General features: G+C 35.7%; 1 protein-coding gene and 1 long non-coding RNA gene across 2 annotated transcripts; both read left to right on the plus strand.

The window, feature by feature from the left end:
- Positions 1–3,427: 3,427 nt before the first annotated feature.
- Positions 3,428–13,253, plus strand: LOC121265232 (pentatricopeptide repeat-containing protein At2g30780-like). The gene is given in 5 exon segments (XM_041168778.1): positions 3,428–4,013; positions 6,793–7,269; positions 7,272–7,348; positions 8,232–9,467; positions 12,855–13,253. Coding segments are annotated over 3 exon segments (1,536 nt in total). The 5' UTR covers positions 3,428–4,013; positions 6,793–6,935; the 3' UTR covers positions 9,357–9,467; positions 12,855–13,253.
- A 7,466-nt stretch (positions 13,254–20,719) lies between these two features.
- Positions 20,720–21,318, plus strand: LOC121264154. The gene is made up of 2 exons (XR_005940459.1): positions 20,720–20,917; positions 20,991–21,318. It is a non-coding gene; the product is annotated as an uncharacterized LOC121264154 (long non-coding RNA).
- The last annotated feature ends 184 nt before the right edge of the window (positions 21,319–21,502 follow it).

Genomic DNA, 21,502 nt, shown 5'->3' on the forward strand with positions numbered 1-21,502 from the left:
TACATAGATTAATTTTTGAAGACATATACATGGAACAACCTCCTAGGATGGCTGATCATCAATATTCAACACGTGTGCAAGCTTCAAAGAGTTCTTTATGGCCTAAAACAGGCACCCCGAGCATGGTTTGATCGTTTTACTTCTTTTTTGCTTAAATATGGCTTTATGTGTAGTTTAGTTGATCCATCCTTGTTTATTTGTCATTTTCATTTTGGCTCACTAATCTTACTTCTCTATGGAGATGACATGTTAATCACAGGGTCAACATTTGAGCTTGTCACCACTTTTATTCAGCTTCTTAGCAATGAGTTTGCCATGAAGGATTTAGGATCTGTCCATCACTTTCTTGGAATCAAGATTTGTAAAACAAACGATGGACTTCATTTGTTACAATCTCACTATGCTCTTACTATACTAGAAAAGACAAATATGGTCGATTGTAAGCCCATGAGTACTCTCCTTGAATTAAAAACAACATCCTCATTGAATACCGAACCTCTAGATGATCCAAACTATTTTCAAGGAATTGTAGGCATGCTGCAATACATCACCCTTACTAGACCAGACCTCTCATTCAGTGTCAACTATGTGTCACAATTCATGCATGCTCCAACCACTACTTATTTAAAAATGGTTCGGCGTATCCTTTTGTATGTGAAAGGAACAATTCATCTAGGATTGAATTTTACTTCTAACACAACACTTGATCTTTGTGCCTTTTCAGATGCTGATTGGGCTGGTTGTCCAACCACTAGACACTCCACCATTGGGTATTGCATGTTTCTTGAACAAAATCTAATATCCAGGTGTGCAAAAAAATAACATACAATTTCTTGCTCCAGTACTGAGGCAGAATATCGAGCTATGGCAAATACAACAGCTGAACTAACATGGATGACTTTCATTCTAAAGGATCTATGCATTCCTCTTTCTTGTACTCCTACACTATATTGTGATAACCTTAGTACTCTTCATATGATGGTTAATCCAGTTTTTCATGCACGCAATAAACACATTGAATTGGATTACCACTTTGTGCGTGAATGGGTTGCTCTTGGTCTCCTAGTCACTCAACATATCTCCACCACAGAATAGCTTGCCGACCTATTCACTAAACCTATGTCCAAAGCAGCCCTTCAATATTTTTGTACCAAACTTTGCCTTCAACCTCAACAAAGTTTGCGGGAGGGTATTAACAACTCACAGCTCACCAGTAGTGAAAATTGTGAGAATCAAAGGAGAGATAAGGTAGGCCTAAGATCTTGGAGTGATAAGGTGGCATATCCTCACAGCCGAAATAATAAGGAAGCACTTTCACATGATCTGTTATCCATTGGTGGAGAGAGTTTGAGTGGCAACAGAGTTCTAAGTCCAGCCTATTCAAACTGATTGAGAGTCCAAGGAGATATAACAACTATACATGATAAGATCACAACAAATTCAAAGGATTTCGATTCTGAAGAGATTGCATCCATGACAACCACTGGTTCCAACAACAAGTCAAATAAGCTGCGTTAATCAAATATAGTTTAGTTTGAATTAGTTTGAATTATTTTACTACGGATTTTGTGCACTGCAGAGTAGTTAGCTCAGTTTATCCTATTTAAACAAAGTGTTTGTAATGTCTTGTGTTCACGCTTCCAAGATAGAACTTTTAACAACAATACAATTTCCTTTTTACTTCAATTTCATTTTCTCTTCTCATGGATCTCTTGCATAACATCACGTAGACCCCAAATGTCAAGAAAGAAATACAGTGGAGAGGGAATGGAGTGATGAAAGCAGCTGCAGTTAAAGAAAATAGTGATCCGAGTAGAGGGCAAAAAAGTTTCCTCGACAAGTCTATAAGGGCATAACGAGGACCACAAATAGTGACCAATGTTTGTTACAAATTGAAATAATTGACATTTTTTTTTCTTCTATTGGGAAAATCCCAATTTATTGTAAGTGGAAGAGATATTTAGATCCCTTGGTTATAAGTCCACGACTAGTGGACATGTTCAACCTATGGGCCCGAGATTGAGGGACACATTGTCCAAGAGCCCATATGACCCACGGGTTTAACTGTGTGATATAATAACACCAATAGATCAGGATGGTTATTGCATCCACTTATTGTGGGATAACTAGTGCTTATCTATGCCCTCAACACCTCTATAAATAACACCTAATAGTAACACTAAACTTTACTTTGGCTTTTATACGCATATTGAGATCACGTTTCTCTAACTTAGGCATTAGAGCTCTCTTGGGCGACTAGTGTCACGCTCTCATCTATTGTAGGTCATCCAAGTAGTTAGTGGTGCGAAACACGTCATTTACAGTGAGTATGCTACAAAATACCATAAAACTGTATCATTTTCTTGTTAAAGATTTTTGTGATAAGTAAATTTTCTTGTTATATGTAGGATAACAATAAATAGTCACAAAGAAGAAATTTCAAGATATAATTATCCAAACAATTGTTTTTTATGACCCATTATTCCCAAAGTGAGATTTTTATACAGTACATAAATATTCAAACAAATGTATGCAATCATCCAAATTGATTCTTTTTGTGATGACCAAGAAAAAATTTAAACGAAATAGAGCAAAACAATATCAAATCGTAAGAAAAATCTCTCAAGCCTTGAAACTCAAACTCAAACTCAAATTTAAATTTAGCAATTGATTTCTTTAATCGAGTCAAGTATTTAAAATATTCCAAGTATTTTTAAAAGTCTAAAATTTATTTTAAATGAAATACTTTTGGTATTGTTGAATCAAACCTAATTTTTTAAAATAAGCCTCTTTAAGTTTTGAAAGTTCTGTAAATAAAATAGATTTTTAGTAGCTCATTTTATTTAGATGAATTTAGTTCTGTTCTTAGAAATATCTGCTAAAATATTATCTGAGGATCAAGAAAACAAAGCGGGATTTTAAATTTAGTCTCATTCCATTTATTTTGTTATTTTCCTTTTTTTTTTTATCATACTTATTACTTGTATTATACTTATTATACGTATTTTATATTCTCTATAATTATTCTCTGTCATTTGATTAAGGTCTCGTTAGGATACAAAAAAGATTTCATCTCATCTCATTTCATCATTATATTTTTTTAAATTTTTAATTTTTTTAAATTTTCACATAAAATATAATAAAAAATTTAATTTTTTAAATTTTAAAATAATAATAATATTAAAAAAATAATATTTTATTTAATTTTTAATTTTTATCTAAAATCATCTCATCTTATTATTTAAACCGAATTTAAAACTACCCACGTGCTGTGAAGACCCCGTAAAAAGGCCCAAAACCTTGGGAGATAATCCAGTCCAAAAGAAAAGGCCCAAAGTTTTGAGACGAAAGCCTAATTCCCCTCCCATCCATCTTCCCTACGCCGTTTTCCCGTTCCCTCCCGTGAACCCCTGCACTTTCTTCCTCACTCCTATCTCAACGCACCACCCCCAAACGTTCAGCCCAACGCACGTAACGGCTGCCTCCAAGGGATTTCTCACACGGTAGCGTTCTCTCTGCCTCTCTCGAATTCTTTTCCCCCAATTTGTCTCCTTCCTCCGTTGCCGAGAACCACCACCTCACAGCCTGCCGCGATCTGCAGTGGAGCCATCGAGTAGACACCTAGCACTGCCTAGCCCATTTTCCCCTCCCCTCCACACACAGCCAGCCACTATCTTCACCTCAAGCCGCTGTGAGCACCAGCAAGGAGTAGAAAGCAGCGGCAGCAGCAGCCCCAACCAAAATCGAGAGCCCTCCGTTTCCGCAACCCACCTCAGCTGTCCTTTCATCCGCCGCAGCACCACCAGCAGTAGCGGATTCAAGTTTCCTACCAGCCACGTCCAATCGCAAGAATTCTCCGAGTTCAGGCACCGAAGGCCAAAACGGAGTACCAAATCAGCCCCTTCCGTCGCTTACACCACCGTTGTCTCCTCCTCAACGCCGTGAACCAGCCGAAATAGAGCAAGTTTCCTTGCTCCTCAACTCAGCCACCACTGCCTCCACCGAGAACCACCGTAAGTAACTCTCTTCTTCCTCTACTCAATTTCTGTCCAAGAACTGATAGTTAATGGCAGTTTATTTTCCCCTATTATTATACTCATTTTATAATTTAGATTATGTGCACTGAAGTTTGAGATTTTGATGGTATGTGTTGGTGTTTTGGTGGTTGGGCAGAGAAAGATTATGGCTTTGAATAGAGTCATGTATTTGTGTTGGGTTTTAACTTGTAAATGTGTATGTATTGTGAAAAGGCTAAGGGATTGAGTAAAGCATTCGTGAAGATTGGTTTGACAGATTGGAGTGTTGGGTGTGTTATGCATGAACAATGGTTGTGTGATTGATTTGTGTTGGGCTCAAGTGATAAATGAATTGAGTATATGTACCTTTTTATTGGTTCTTCGTATTGGGTAGATTTTATGCAGATTGAATGTAACATGATGTTTATATGACTATATAGTTTTGATTTTGTGGAGCCATGAATGAAGCTTATAATGCTTTGTGATTGTGTTTGTATTGGTGTCTAAAGGGTATGGACAAAATTTACGTATTGAGTTGTATTGAGGTGTTTGATATGAATATATGAAGTTTGGATTGAGATGAATTGTCTTGAAGTGTTGGGACTAAGTGATGAAGTTGTAATTATATGTGAAGTGTAGTTGGGTTAAATTATGGAAGTTGTGAATTTATTATGCATGGTTTTGACCGTGTTATGCAGTTTGATGTGAGTGCTGTGATGAAAGCAATAGGTGGGGTATGGTGTTACAGGCTGAAGTGTAAGTGAAGTGTTGTAACAGTCCACCAGAAATTTAGTGCATGAATTTCTTTAGACCTTAGGTGGACTAATGATACAGTTGGAGCCCCATTGGGGCGTTACAAAGAGCAAGAACTTCTATTTCCCAAGCAATGTGAGATCCCATACACCACCTACCCTTATCCTTATCATATGGGGTATCACATTAGGAATGTCGTGAAACCCTGGAAAGATTTCACAAATCGTGTGACCGCATAAGAGTTTTAGTTTGTTAGCATAATTTTAATTATTTGAGGTACTTAGGAGTATGAGATTAAGAAACAGTTTGCACCATTGGTCTCTGATGAATATTTAGGATTTTGCAATACAATATTACGTTTTTCATTTTCCAAATGAAAAGTGCTTAGAAATGCACTTCTTCGTCTCAACATCGCCTCTCCATTTGGGACAAGGTGAAATCCATTTGTTCCACTCAATTTGTTTGTATTTTAATGATTAGTAAACACTGCTGTTTGCCTTTGGTATTGATCCGGTTGTGACGAGTTTTAGACGTTGGGAGGAAAATTGAATTTTGGGATTAATTTTGGATTTGATGCATTAGGTTAGAAGAGGGAGTGAAAGTGATGGGTTTTGGTGGGAGAGGGTTAGTGCAGAGACTGATTGTGGGCAGTGGAGATAAGGGTGGAACTTGTGGAGTTAGGCAAGGGAAATGGGGAAAATAGGCAGCTGAGATTTGTGACCTATTTAAAGGAGCCAGGATTTGGTTGGGCACTTATAATACTCCTGAGGAGGCTCTTTACGCTGCTTTTCGCAGCTCTTGGCTTGTATCTAGGCTCTTTGTATACCCCTTGTGTACTCAGGCCTTGCCTATTTTCATGACTTAATATATTTCTTTTTACTTATAAAAAAAATACTCCTGAGGAGGCTTCCTAGGATTACAGTGAAAGAGGCTCGAATTTGAAGTGGCTATGACGACCAATGCCGCCTTTAAGAAGAGAAGTAACGCTGTGGCATTTCCATCTTCTGCTGTGGCATCTCAGTCACAGAAAACCCACATTCTGGGTTCTGCCGTGGCAGCTTCATCTTTGCTTGGATGAATGAACCCCTCAATATACCCTGCCTATAACTTTTGCAGCTTAGGAACTATTACCAGCAGTTTTTTTTAGTGTTTTCAGAGTGATGTTGTGGACTGCTTTTAATTTATTTATTTAATTTTGTTGCTGAGAGATGAGAAAGGGATGAGCCAACGTTGTGATGATAGAGTCCTCTGGGTTTTCCCGTGCTATATGAGTTATCCAGAGGGTTCTCAAAACTGTCCTGGAGAGGTATTTTCCTGATGAAGAGTGAAAATTTTGGCCCATTTCCTCAGAATCTCTGTATATCTCTCCATTGTAATGTCATGAGTAATAAAATGAACTGAAGTTTTATATTGTGATTTGCACCTTGAAATGTGTTGTCTTTGGCCCTGTGGTTGCAGGTTGAGAATGCCATTGTACTGTTCTTTAGTTCACGTTATTTTAATGGTCTCTTCCTAATTTGTTCATATGGACTCTGAATTTCCTGCCAGTTGAATAAGCACAGACCTCATGCCATATTCTCACGTCTTTTCACTGAGATGTTGTGTTTGGGATGAAAATTACATCTTCGATGATTTTTATTCTATTTAGCTGCTTTTTCTCTGTGGGGATGGAAAACAAATAGTGAATTTGGACTTTCTAGCATGATTTGAGAGTGGTAAACTTCATGCTTGTTTATATTTCTAGGCCTGCAATTTTTTATGTAAATGGTGAGCATAGTTATGTATATGGTGGACAGATGTATTGCTAGTCTAATCTGCTGCTTTTGAAGCTTGAAACATTGATTAGTGCTCTACCTTTGTACGTTCTTGTGCTTTAGTTAGTTAAGCACAAAAAAAAACGGAGTTAGAATTTGATATATGTTTGTATGTGTATATCAAGTTTTTCACCAATCATTAAGTAGAATTTGATATATGTTTGTGTATGTGTATATGTTTGATATATGTTTGTGATCTACCTTTGTAGGTTCTTGTGCTCCATCCAACAAATCCTCCTTACGACAGCATCCAAACACAATTCTCTGCTGCCGGTTTGCAGTGAACCCCAGTCGCCGCCATCCCTCTTGAACCCTAGAAAATAGCTGTTACAGTCAAGACCACTAACAACAAATGAAGCGGGTCTTCAAGATCTCAGACGCTGCCCAAGCAGAGCTATTTTGCTTCGCAAAGCCGAAAACTCTTACCTCCTCACCATTCATCTTCACCCTTACCAAGTCCTCTAATCACCAACTCAAGACACGAGACCTCAATGTCCAAACCCAATATCCCTCCAAACCCAACTTCTATAGCATTGTCAGCTTGTTCTGGGACAAATTCTGCCCCTCTGATTCCCGAGCCCGGGAGGATTTGAGAAACAAGGTGACGCAGTTGAGAGTCGAATTGGTTATGAATTTCGAAGACACTGATAAGATTGCAAGTGTTTTGAAGGAGAAGGGGACTCTTTATTTCGAAGTTATTCCGATGGCTCCGCTTGCGTTGAGCTTTTGAAGCAGCTGGGTTCGTGGCCTCACCTAGCCCTAGAGGTGTTTTTTCCAGATTCTTATGTTTCAGCGTTATCTGATATCTTTGCTTGCAATTTTTGTTCTTTTGCTTTCTAATGGAATTGGTTTGCTTGATGTAGAATTTCTGTGTTAGTGGTTGTCTAACCATTTGACCTTTTTTTAATATATTTGTGGTGTGTAAATATGTACCTTATGAGCTCTTATTGGAAATTGAGGGAAATGGTTTTGTTGTGCTTTTGGTAGCATGTATTCGGGTTTACATGCTTTCAGAAAGATGACTGGAACATGGCATGTTGGGATTTCCATGAATGAGCTGATTTTGTTTGTGGTAATGTTTTCTATACAATGGGTATTGATAGTATCAAGTACTGTGGATTGGTAGTACAAGGAAGACTTTGGTGAATCGGTTATCTTCATTAATAAGAATACTAGATTCGATATTATAAAATTATTGCAAACCTCCCATTTTCTTTTCTATTGCAGTTTTTGGATTATTATATAATGATTTTTAAACTTTCCATATATATAGAAATAGAAGTAGATAAACTAGAAATGCCATCTCTTATCTCAATGACATCAAGGGATGCTAAACGACTGGAACTGGGACATGGATGGAATACAATGAAAGAGAGCCACTTTGAGGTTCCCTATTATTCCTAAAAAAAAAAAAAAAAAAAAAAAAAAACCCTATCAAAGGTTCCCTATTATTCATTTATGGTAGTTGGAGCCAATGGTTGCAGTAAGCTCGTAGTTAATGATTCTTAAATGTATCTTAATGCTATCTTAGAAAGAATGAACTGTTTTTGTTTTCGTGGAGGGTCCTATTTGTTGGGAACATATTATCTTTAATTCCAAGAACATTTTAGTTAACTTAAATTGACTATAGTTCTGTTTTGACATTCAGGTTTTTAATTGGAGGAGAAAACAGGCAGATTCTGGCCTTCCCATGACTTCTGAGGAGTATGCTAAGGGTATCACAGTTGCTGGTAGAATTAAGGATGTTGGTCTGGCAGTTGAGCTGTTTACTGAGGCTACCAACAAGCGAATCACGACAACATCTACTTATAATGCACTTATGGGTGCTTATATGTTCAATGGCCTTGCTTATAAATGTCAGTCATTGTTTCAGGACCTGAAGAGGGAAGCAGTTTTTGGTCCTACTATTGTAACATATAACATTCTTATTTCTGTGTTTGGTCGTTTGATGCTAATTGATCACATGGAGGCAACTTTTCGAGAAATAAAGGATTCAAATCTCTACCCTAACAGAAGCACATACAACAATTTAATTGCTGGATATGTTACGGCTTGGATGTGGGATAGTATGCAACAAACTTATGAGATGATGAACATCAGCCCTGTTGATCCTGACATTAACACCTACTTGCTAATGCTTCGGGGATATGCACATTCAGGTAATTTAGAAAAGATGGAGGAAACATATGCATTGGTAAAGCATCATGTTAATGACGAAAACATTCCATTAATCAGAGCCATGATATGTGCATATTGTAGGAGTTCTGCAACAGATAGAGTCAAAAAGATTGAATTGCTAATGAAGCTCATTCCGGAGGAGGAGTATAGGCCATGGTTGAATGTGATGTTGATTAGGGTTTTTGCTCAAGAAGATTTGTTGGAGGAGATGGAGAACTCAATAGATGAGGCATTTGAGCACAAAACCTCTGTAACAACAGTGGGTGTGATGCGGTCCATTGTTGCGAGTTATTTTCGGTGTAATGCAGTGGATAGGCTTACTAAATTTGTGAGGCGTGCAGAATCTGCTGGCTGGAGAATCTGTCGGTCCTTGTATCATTGTAAGATGGTGATGTATGCATCACAGAGGCGCTTGCTGGCAATGGAGAGTGTCTTGAATGAGATGGATAATGTTAACCTTGATCGCACGAAGAAGACATTTTGGATAATGTACAAGGCCTACTCTATGTGTGATAAAAAACACAAGGTCGAGCAAGTATTAGGATTGATGTGTAAGCACGGTTATGAAATTCCTTTGCATGCATTTCCGTCGTAACTTATCTTTCAACAGCAGCATATTAGATGCCAGAATTGTAAAAAACAATTGATTGTTGTGATAGATTCACTGCACCTGTGTGATGGGATTTAAAGTTCAACTAATTCAAAGGTACACAGCTAGTCTCATACTTTTCATGACAGTCTTATCTTATTATTATTATTATTATTATTATTATTATTATTATTATTATTACTACTACTACTATTACTCTTGGTCTTTCCTAGTCCTTGGTAGTTCAAAACCTTAATTGGTCATATAGGATTATCGGTTCTATATTCGCTTTTGGCTATACAGTTGCAAAGTAATTTTTTTTTATCGGTAACCTTTGTGAAATTATTTTATCACAACTCTAGACCTTTTAGTTTAACTGCTTCTGCCGGGCTGTGTACTGAATTTTTTTTGCTTAAAATGATGGAAGGCACTGTTTATTTATTTATATATATTTAATTTTTATGGGAAGTTTGTATTATCTAAAGCTGTTCACTTCCATTACATAATAAGTATGACTCAATACTGATGAATATAATTGAGTTGGTACTGTTTACCATTCATACTTTGCATCGAACACCAATGTCATAGACCCAATGCCATGCTCCTTCCGGATTTGCAATCTTCTATCAGAACCATATATAGGACCCCAACTATTTAGGTTGGCCTTATGAAGAGAAGTATAATTTCTTAAGCAGTTGAGTTGAATAACCAACTTGCAAACTGATGTCAACCTTTTATAAATTGATCCTGATTCCTGATGGAACAGCTGATGCAGGAGACAGCTTGAAATGATGCCTTGGTTGATGCAGTAATTAATACTTGCTAATTAGTGAAGCCTACCGTATAGTTTGCATAGTTTTACTGATAGAGAAAAGAAGGAATCCTTAATTCTTCTGTTGTGTAGGATATGTAAGTATGGAGAAGTAAAAAGGTTGATGTAGTGCATCCTTGGGAATCTCCAGTGTCTTGTACTTGCTAGTCTTATTGTTGCCTGTCTGTTTTGGGAGAAGCATCTTCCTCCCTTTTGCACGTTCAGAGAATCTATTGAGACTAGCATGTGATAATTTTTTTGATAAGTACTTATAAAAAAAATAATTTTTTTGATAAGTAAAAGATTATATTAATGAGAATAGGCATAACCCAAGTACACAGAGGTATACAAGAGTTAAAGCTTAGGAGGAAGGAATAGAAACAAGAAAATTCATGAAAATCTAGGCCATTGAAATCTACAGCTTTACCCCAAAGGAATAAAGTTTTAACAAAGAACAATCTAATCTCCTCCAATGAGCGCTCCTTATCTTCAAAAGTCTAATCATTTCATTCCTTCCATAGGCACCATAAAATACATATAGGAACCATCTTCCACATAGCTTTGATTTGTGGAATGCCGCCTAGATTCTTCCAGCTGGCTCGAAGCTCAACAACTGTAGTAGGCATAACCGAGGCTAGCTCCAATCTTCTGATGATCTCTCTTTTTGTTCCTGTTTTGGATACAATTAACTTCGGCATCACTATCATGAAAGAGAAAATTCAATATAATCACAATTAGATCAAGAGAAAAACACCAACGATTGAAGACTGATATTACCGGAAGTCATATTATGATAGAGATCACAAAGTTGCAATACAAGACAAATTTCAAGGTCATCACGGTAAGCCAGACACTGATCATACCATGTAGCATTGGATGACATTCCCTGGATATCCCGTAGTTTTATACTTTGGTCTTTACTATTTGGTATTAAATAATGGCCATCGCCACGGCTGTCAATAAATGTAATTCCCTCTAGATGTCGCATCAGGATTCAGGACCCCAGCTGGCTTATCTCTAGCAACAAAGGAACGTCTGTCCCACACCTACAAATAAGTTGTATTTCTTCCCGCACTTTGAGTGTATATTATATTAGAAGGCAGGGGCTACTTGACGCCGGCTGCTGAATTGGCAGCTTCATTTAGTAGTTTAAGGGAAAACTATACCGTTTGTAAGAGTAAGATTTACCTTAAAGAATCATCACTCCCGGAATAAATAAGATGGCCACTTTCATTGGCAAAACATACAATATTCACATCAGACTTCAACACAAAATGCAATTCAAACTCAAGACACTTTAAATAAAAGATCTATAGTCCCATTCAATACAAAATCACCGTTTAAATAAAAGTGTTCTTCCACAATTTCACTTGCAGTAAAACACATGGTTACACTATGGGGATCCATTTAAGGATCAAGTCCTCCCCCCCCCCAAAAAAAAATCTTTTTCTGGAGTCTGGAATCCCTGATCTTTTCAATCTTAACATAATTAAAAAAATACTGCTTATCAGAACTAAAACTATACAGAACACACTATGCTCTGCGAATAGCAGACTTTGTTAGAGTAACAGTATTTTGAGGATAACACGGTAGATACCTTATACAGGAAGAGCTTCTATTTGGAGTGAGGCTTAGCTCTCTCCATAGCAAACTCTTAACCAACTCAAGTGCAGCATAACATTAGGTTAAGCAGGTGAGATTTAGGATTTGAAAAGAGAGAGAGAGAGAGAGAGATGATGAAGACATCATTTTCAACCATGTAAATCAGCTATAATGGAGCACAAGCTTTATGTCTTTATGCATGAGTACACATAAAAAAGGAAATTAATAACCAACCAGAAAACTATACAAATCAAATAAAAAAACATAGAAGTGCTTATGAAAAAGGTAACAATACCGTATGTGCCAAAATTCTAAGGGAAAGCTTATTTGCTTCAAGATCATAAACATATATAGAATTGTCACTACTTCCAGCAACAACTTATCGTCCATCTGTTGAGAATTTTATAGAGAAGATTCCAAAAGAGTATCCCCCGTCATAATCTGAAGAAAAATCCAAACCTTCCTGGATCTCCTGCAAAACATGTAGACCCCAGATGTCAAGAAAGAAATACAGTGGAGAGGGAATGGAGTGATGAAAGCAGCTGCAGTCAGAGAAAATAGTGATCTGAGTACAGAAAGCTTCCTTGGCAAGCCCAGAAGGGCATAAGACCAAAAATGGTGACCTATGTTTGTTTCAAATTGTGATGATTGACATTTTTTCTTCTTCTCTTTTTGGGAAAATCACAATCCATTGTGAGTATGCTACAAAATACGATAAAAGCTGTCTATCATTTTCTTGTTAAATGTAAGATAACAATAAATAGTCAGAGAGAAGAAATTTCAAGATATAATTACCCAAATAATTGGTTTTTATGTCCCAGGATATTCCCCACATTGCATGTCCTTAGATACAAAACTAAGCACAAGGATGTATTCATGTGTTATAATAGTATCTGACTGTGTTTGATAAAAATAAAATCATGTGTTATAATGCGGTTATAACAACTTTTTTTTCTTTTCTTTTTTATATATAAGTAAGGATATAATTTTGTTGTAATTACAATAGGTATAACTCAAGTGCACAGGAAGTATCCATGGAACTAGAATAATAACTTCTTGTTGCAATAACAACTTTTTAACATCTATTTCAGGGAAGCCACATTAGAATATACAATGTGGATAGAGGATGGACAGTTCAGAAGAACATTCTTGCCAAAAATTTTACGATGGACAGTTACCGATACATCACTTTCTCCTGATCACCGCCATCTTGTTAGTTCCTGTCTTTTGGCCCGTCTATTTAAAAGCCATGTTTATATATATTTACACTTCCTAAATTTGTGATGCTAGGGGTCTGGCCTCTTAAAGGAACTACCCAGATCTGGAATGTGTAGGTCTATTGAACATATGTACACTACTTTTTGCGGTTTTGGAACAGTATCCTCTTTCATATGAAGAGAGGATACTGTTGAGTAAAAGTTGACTTAAAGGACATCAACCCCAAGAAACGAATTTCAGGGAGTAAATGGATGAAACTGTTAAAGATATCACTTTATTTTGTCTGTGGGTGATTTTAAGAATGCTCAATGTTCCAAAACAGCTACTGGTAGGGGGGGGGGGGGGGGGGGGGGGGGTGGTTCATATATTATTAATAAAATAATTGTGCTGAATGTCTCTAATGAGACAAATTGGTTCTTCTGCTCCTGTTGGAACTTGGAAGTGTTACTTTTGAGTTTAGCATCGCTGGTTCTGCCGTTGTTTATGTTCATTTATATTGAAATCTTGGGTACAAACCCAAAAAGAAAGTAATTGTGGTTTTTATGTGACACTTGAGTTCTTTATCTCAGTGCCAACTTTGTCCTAGTAGCAAGAGTGAATGGTTTTATAGAGAGAACGATGTTGTGCATGGACCACTTCACAAAGATGGAACTTGAACAATCTCTTATCTTGCTTGCTACTGGAAATCTGCGAAATATATTGTGTGCACTTGCTTGTGTTTGATATAACCCTTACTCTGGTTGGACAAATAAAAGATTTAACTGACTGGAGGGGAAAACAGTCCTAAATGTCCGAAATGTTAGTGATGATAGTGACCATTGCTGACTCTGCAGTTTCCTCTTGCACACATATTCATGGTCTAGGGTAGCAAAATGATAGAAAATTCCTAGAAAACTCATCACAAAAGATGTACCCTTTAGAACATGACAACAATCGGCTGATGAGAATCTCCCTCTTCCTGAATAGTTACACTCCCCCGACCAGCCAACATCTTCACTGTGGAAACAGTTCATGGGGTCCTTATTGTAATCTCGTGAGCTGGGAAATCTCATTGTCTACATATTTCAATGGCTTGTTGGATCTTTGGCTATGACTGACTTCATGGATTGTCTTCCCCCCATCACGAAGGTTTACTTCTATGTCCAGTCTACTCATTGCATAACCCATTTCATTAACTGTAGCCCCGCTGGCTGTAACATACATTTTAGTTTAAGATAACACCCGATAAGTGAAAGAAGGTAAAATAAAATAGAAAGTGAGATGAAAAATAGGAGACAGGAGAATGGGGGAGAGAGACTTTGAGGGCTACATTTTCTTATTTGAAATCGTGATTAAATATAGAGCATTAGTCCCTAGGTTTAGGCAAATCACACAAAAATGAGATAATGTAAATATCTTGATTATTATCAAAATAAAATTTCATGATTTGATAATTACGAAAACCAAATCATTCAAGATAATAATCAAATCAGATTACAAAGAACCTGATAAAAAAGGCTCAGCTAATAAAGATGCTAGGTCTACCGAAGAGAATGGTGCATTTCTGCAGGGTTTTTTTTGTTTTTACTTTCGGTCTCCGTACAAGGGACCAATAAAGATGCTCTAAAGGCGTTGATTTGAGACAAAATATGGTTTTTTTATTTTTTTTAATCAAGCATATTATAGGTAATAAAAAGATACAAAGTTTAAGAAAGATCATTTCCATTATCAATATGCAGGAAACAACTAAGAATTTAATCTAAGAGTAAGCTTCCAAAAACATGATTGGTAGTTGCCTATTGCGCCACGGAGTGCTCACATCGATTTCAAATTTTCAGTCTTGATGATGTTTGGATATGTGATGAATGTCCTCGATAATAGTTGATATGTTCCAGAATGAAGTTGAATCTGGATTTTCAATGGATGTAATTACCGATTGGACATCCCTTTTTATGATCGCTAGACAATGAGTTGAAGCCATCTTGGATGCTAGCAGTGCTGCTTTTGCTTCTACAACTAAAGGGATAGTGGTTGAATGGCAATGAAGATTCTATGAAAGAGGTAATTAAAGCCAGTGGAATGATTGAACAAAAATAACAATATTCAACATGAACGAGCTTGACGTTAGCTAAAGGTTTTGATACCATGAAAGAAATTGAAATAAAATAAAAATTGAGATGGGGAAAAGAAAAAGAGAGAAGAATGAGAGAGAAAGACTTCGAATGCTACATCTTTCTTATTTTAAACTGTGAATGAATACAAAACATAAGTCCTTATTTAATAGAAATTGAATGGAGATGAGATTAGGTAAATATCTTAATTATTATAAATTTATAAGAATCAAATATCTTGATTTGAGAATTATGAAAATCAAATCACTAAATTAGGATAATAATCAAATAAGATTCTTGATTTGATATTCTCTCTATTTTTTACTGGCACCGAGTGACCGAGAATAAAGTTCTAACTAATCTCGGAGGCCAGGTGCATAGATTCTCAACAAAGAATTTTCCATAAAAGTGCACATCAAATTTCAAGGGAAAGATTCTCCAATCTGATGACCCATAAAAATTGTTTGTACCCAAGAGAATTGACATTATCTCTAACAATAAGTTGTTGTACATAAGTGTATATGATACTTTTGCAGTTTCATATCACCCCATTTGTATTGTAATTTCAGTCCTAACACGAAAGGGGACTGAATTTTCCTCCAAACGGGATTGAAGGAAACTTTCTCCAAACCATATAAAAACTTGTCCTTAATCACGTGAGAAGCATATGTTTTTTTTAGTGAAGGGGCATGTCAATGTTTTAACGCAAGACACTTAACATGACCAAGGAAGACATGGCAATTTTATTGATGGTTTGGAGGAAGACTCTTATATCCGACAGGGATAATACAATACTTTTAGCCACTCAGGCCGCTCCCCACAAAATAACAAAATGAACAATTAATTAATTAAATATAATAACACATATACGTTTCAAAGTGTAACTTATTCAGCAATACTGAATAACGTATACATTTCAATACCCAATAGTGCTCCATAAATTTTATACTTTTGTTAGATACTTAGACGTATTAAAAAATCAACTTGTTCTAATAGCTTTCTTTTGTTTTGGAAAAATAATTGTTCAAAACTCAACTTGTGCTTGACATTGGGTTCGAGCAAAGTGCAACCCAAGAGTTCGCTCGACAAACCGCTCGATCGAATGTTGGATAGAGAGTTCGTTATAGGTACGCTCGATACTCTAATTGAGCAAATAACCCAGAAAGTTTCCGCCTTAGGATTTTTTTGCCATTTACTATATATATGTATTGTTAAATGATAAAAAAGAGCTTCAGATTGAATAGCACAGAGAGAGTGACAATTTTGTGAAGCACAAGAGGAGAGAGAGAGAGAGAGAGAGAGAGTTGAGATTGTGAGGAGAGAGAAGCTTTTGTAACTCACTGTGCTTTGTAAATCTCCTCTGAATAAAATCTCCTGCAGCTCCATTGACGTAGGTACATTGCCAAACTATGCAAATTTTTGTTGTGTGTGTGATTGATTTTTGTGTTTCCACATTTATCGTTTTACTGTCTTTCTCATTATTTTTGTGTGTGGGGTGTTTTTCGCAATAACTGGTATTAGAGCTCCAAGGTTTGGGGATCGGGGCTAAAAGAGAATGATGGTGGGAGAAAAAGTGGAAGTTGGAATCAAGAAGTTTGATGGGATAGGTTTTGGTTATTGGGGATTGTAGATCGATGATTATGTCTACGGGAAGAGGCTCCATCTTCCTCCATTGGGAAAGAAGGCGGACAACATGAGTGATGTTGAACTTATTAGATTGACAAGTCTTAGGGGTTATTCGACTCACCCTATCTAGATCAATGGCGCACAACATTATTAAGGAGAGAACCACATAAGATCTCATGGTTGCTTTGTCAGGTATGTATGAAAAGTTGTTGAAGAATAACAAGGCTCATCTGATGAAGAAACTATTCAATCCGAGAATGACAAATAAAAGGTACGTATGTGGCCTAGTATCTAAATGAATTTAACACTATCACAAATCAATTGTCATCTGTTGGAAAGTTTGATGATGAGATTAGAGCGTTAATTCTGTTGGCATCATTGCCAAATAGTTGGGAAGCCGTAAGAATGATTGTGGGTAATTATATTGGTAAAATGAAATTAAAATTTGATGATATCCGAGATTTGATCCTAGTTGAGGAGGTGTGCATAAGAGATTTTGGTGAGTTTTTGGGTTCAAGTTCTGCCCTGAGTGTTGATACTAGAGGCATGGGACATGATGGATCAGGATCCAGAAGTAGGGGCAAAAGCAAGTCAAGATCTAGGCAGTAGATCACTTGATGGAATGGTGACAAGACAGGCCCCATCAAAAGAGATTGTCACAACTAGAAGAAAACTGAGGATGACCATTATGGATGAAGAAATAAAAGATGTTCTATTTCTTGCAGTGCACTGTCTGGTTGATGATTGAGAGTTGGATTCAGGGGCTTCGTTCCATACCACTTCACATCAAGAGATCATGTAGAATTATGTTGCTGGTGATTTTGGTAAGATGTACACTACTGCTAGAGAAGCACTGAAAGCAGTTGGAGTGAGAGATGTGCGCATTATACTCTGTAACAGCAATGTGTGGACTTTCCAATAAGTCAGACACATTCCAAAGCTAAAGAAAAACTTTATCTCTATGGGACAGCTTGACAACAACGGTCATTTAGTAGCATTTTCAGGAGGAGCATGGAAGGTCACAAAGGGCGTATTAGTCTTGGCGCATGATAAGAAAACTGGTACTTTGTATTTAATATCAGGGTCTAGTTATGTACAGGAAAATATAGAGTTGCGGCAAAGCAAGCTTGGTCTCGTGAATAAGATGAGAAGCAAAAATGAGTTAGTTTTGCGATTCCTCATATTCTTGTAAGCTTGGGAAATCTTTTGAGACCATGGTACGGAGCAAAGGTATGAGAGATAGGGATAGAGCATCTGGTGATCCAGGATCATCTACACCTATAGTTGCTGCTCACGAGATTACCAAGACAACCAGACTTCTACAGTGGTATTCATCTACTTTGAATTATATCCTACTAACTGAATGTGGTGAATAGGGCTAAATAAATAACTGACTAATCGACCCTGTTCAGTCTAGGACCAATTCCGCCATTTTAAGAATTAGTCCAATTTCGATTCTAGGTTTTTTGGGACTGGACTTAACCGAATCGGACCTGTTCGTATATATATATATTTAATTAATTTTTAATATTATATAAAATATTTTTTATTTTATATAATATATATAATTATATATGAAATAATTATATATTATAATTTATACGCTAAATTGCTAATTAATATAAGATTAATTTTTAAAGTCTTATTACTCATAATAATCAAATAGGTTTTTTGGAACCGGACTTAACCGAATCAGACCTGTTCGTATATATATATATATATTTAATTAATTTTTAATATTATATAAAATATTTTTTATTTTATATAATATATATAATTATATATGAAATAATTATATATTATAATTTATATGCTAAATTGATAATTAATATAAGATTAATTTTTAAAATCCTATTACTCATAATAATCAAATAACATAAAATTAATATAACATTTGATATAATATAAAATTAATATTATAAACCATAATAGAACATTTTAATTAAAAATTTTAATTAATATAAAACTTTTAATTTTATAACATAAAATTTTAATCTTAAACATGAACATTTGTTTGATCACATGTTATTAATATATATATATATATATATAGGGGTGAGAAACGGTCCGGTCGGACCGACCGTTTTGGTCCGGACTGGATTGAATCGAGACTGAGACCGGTCGGTCTCGGTCCACGTTTTAGAGGACCGAAAAGTTTCTATCCGGTCCACGGTCTAGGGTTTTTCCGGACCGGACTAAATGAAAACTAAAAATAAAAAAATATTATATATATTATTTATATAATAATTATACAATTAACAATATAAAATTTTAAATATGTTATTAATACTTGTTAATATTCTATAAATTAACAATATTTTATATATATCTTCATCTAACCTATCACTATTAACAATATAAAATTTTAAATATTTTATTAACACTTGATAATATTCTATGAATTAACTAATATATAATATCAATTAGTTAATTATATAGTAATTATATAAATTAATAATATAATTTTCATCTAATTTATTATCATTGACCATATAAAGTATTTTTTTTATTGAGTTTGTTACATAATCTACATTAATAAGTCACTTAATTTAATTTTGTATTTTAAATAATTTTTTTATTAATTAAATAAAAAAATAAAAAAATAGGGCAGGATCGAATGGAACAACTGGACCGGTCCGGAAAAATGATGGACGGAAAATATTCGGTCCATCGCTGGACTGGACTGGACCATTTGCACCCCTATATATATATATATATATATCAAGAATAATTACATTTTATGCCTATTATCTAATAAATTCTCAACATATTCCTTTTGATAAATATATTTTTAATATTCTATACATTTTATCATATGCACTCATATTAATGTATAAAAAAGTGTGTGTAAACATCATATAATATATTATCACTAGCATATATGTAACCATTAGCATATTAATTATTATCACTAACATATATAATCAAATATATAAATAGAATCACTAGCATATTTGTAAAGCCTGTGCCCTGCATTATTTTTTAAGAACAGAACATTGTCATTCATAATAATAGAATCAGTAGCAAAGTTAACCCCATACAATTACAAATGAACATCTAGTAAGACTTTAGACTGAATAAAGTTTGAACATTGATACATCATTGAATAGTATCATCCATAAAATAGGAGGCACCACAAGTAAGTGAGCTACTTCATTTCCTTGCATACCAACATGAAGTACATCATCCACAAAATAAGAAAGAAGACTTGAATTTCAGAGATCATATTCTTTTGCCTAATAATTAGGTTCCTTAGAACCAATAGCTTCAATCACAGACAAAGAATCACCTTCCAATAGCAAATTGGAAAAAACCTAAATTCAAGATCATCTGAAGTCACCTCAAAGCAGCCATAACCTCAATGTCATCCACTTCAAACAACCCAAATTCTTTTCGACTCAAAGCAAATAAAGCATCGCCTTTATCATCCCTTAAAACAACTCCAACACCCACAGAATTAGAAGAATTAAATGATGCACCATCAAAATTAGGCTTTATTGTACCTTGGTAAGGAGGTTTCCAATATAGTGCATTTCCCTTAGGTACAATTAATTGGTGAATTTTAATCGTAATGTACCCCTCAATATATGCTAAACAATTCTCAACATCTTGAAACATACTATTAGAATTATGAAATAACTTAAAATTTCTATACTTCCCATACACCCCACTAAAATAGTAATAAAAATAGAAACTAAAGTTAAAGGTTTCATTTGGTTACACAAATGAGATGAGATGAGATGAAAATTAAAAATTAAATAAAATATTATTAAAATATAATTTTTAATATAATTTTATTTTTTTTATTCGAGAAGGGATCGAACCCAAGCCCTCCATTTTGGAGGTTTGGGTATTATGCCATTAGATTATATATCTTTAACTAATATTATTTTGTAAGAGAGTTTAAAAAAGTAATAATTATATGAGATACGATGGTTTGTAATACTTTGTATAACAAAACAAGTCCTAAATCAAATTGGATCAAAATCCCAAACCAAATAAACAATGGACTAGCAACCTCCATTAGTGAACGGAGCTACAGAGACTCACCCCTTGGCGCCTCTTTTTAAATTTTTAAACAATCGGTTTTTGTTAATTCTCTCTTTTTATCTCTTCGTTGCAGTCCTGTCCATTGCAGATCTCTCTCTCCCGCGATCTCTTGTCGAGGCCAGCAGCCGCCATTTCCTCTTCTCCGGTCACCGCCACGTCCGGACGCTCTGGTAAGCATGTCTGCTACTTGGCTCTTTCTCTATTTTCCCCTCCCTTGAGTCCGTCACTAACCCAACTGTTAAGCCGTAAGAGGCCAGTGGGAATACCCGTCCATGCTTACCGTGTCGCATACCGTCTCACACTCCCCTCGCCTCCATCTATTCTCTCCCTTGCTTTTGATTTCCCAAGTGTCCCTAACTGTAGGCTTCTTGATTTCTCTGGAGCCCATGGCCCCCGAAGCCCCTGCAGCCTGCCTGGGATGAGCGTCCTCTGTCCCAAATAGTGGGCTTCTTCTCATCAATGCTTAAATGTAATATTTTTCTGATACTTCACGAGTTCGTGTTGAATGTTGAATTTTCTGATTAAAGATTGTGCTATTGGGTTTACTTATTAAGGGATTTGATTGTTTTCTCACTTACGCGCACACGCAGTCAACACTTCATCACTTCTTTTTTCTTTGTTTTCCCTCTCTCTCTCTCTCTCTCTCTCTCTCTCCCCGTCTCCGTTTGTTATTTGTTCTTTATTTTCCATTTCGCAACAGAGAATTAATGTAAGGAAGAGGGGTGAAATTTCGACCTTTCTGTAGATGTTCCTTT

This window comes from Juglans microcarpa x Juglans regia, chromosome 5D (assembly GCF_004785595.1).
Source record: "Juglans microcarpa x Juglans regia isolate MS1-56 chromosome 5D, Jm3101_v1.0, whole genome shotgun sequence".
In the NCBI taxonomy this organism is placed as follows: domain Eukaryota; kingdom Viridiplantae; phylum Streptophyta; class Magnoliopsida; order Fagales; family Juglandaceae; genus Juglans; species Juglans microcarpa x Juglans regia.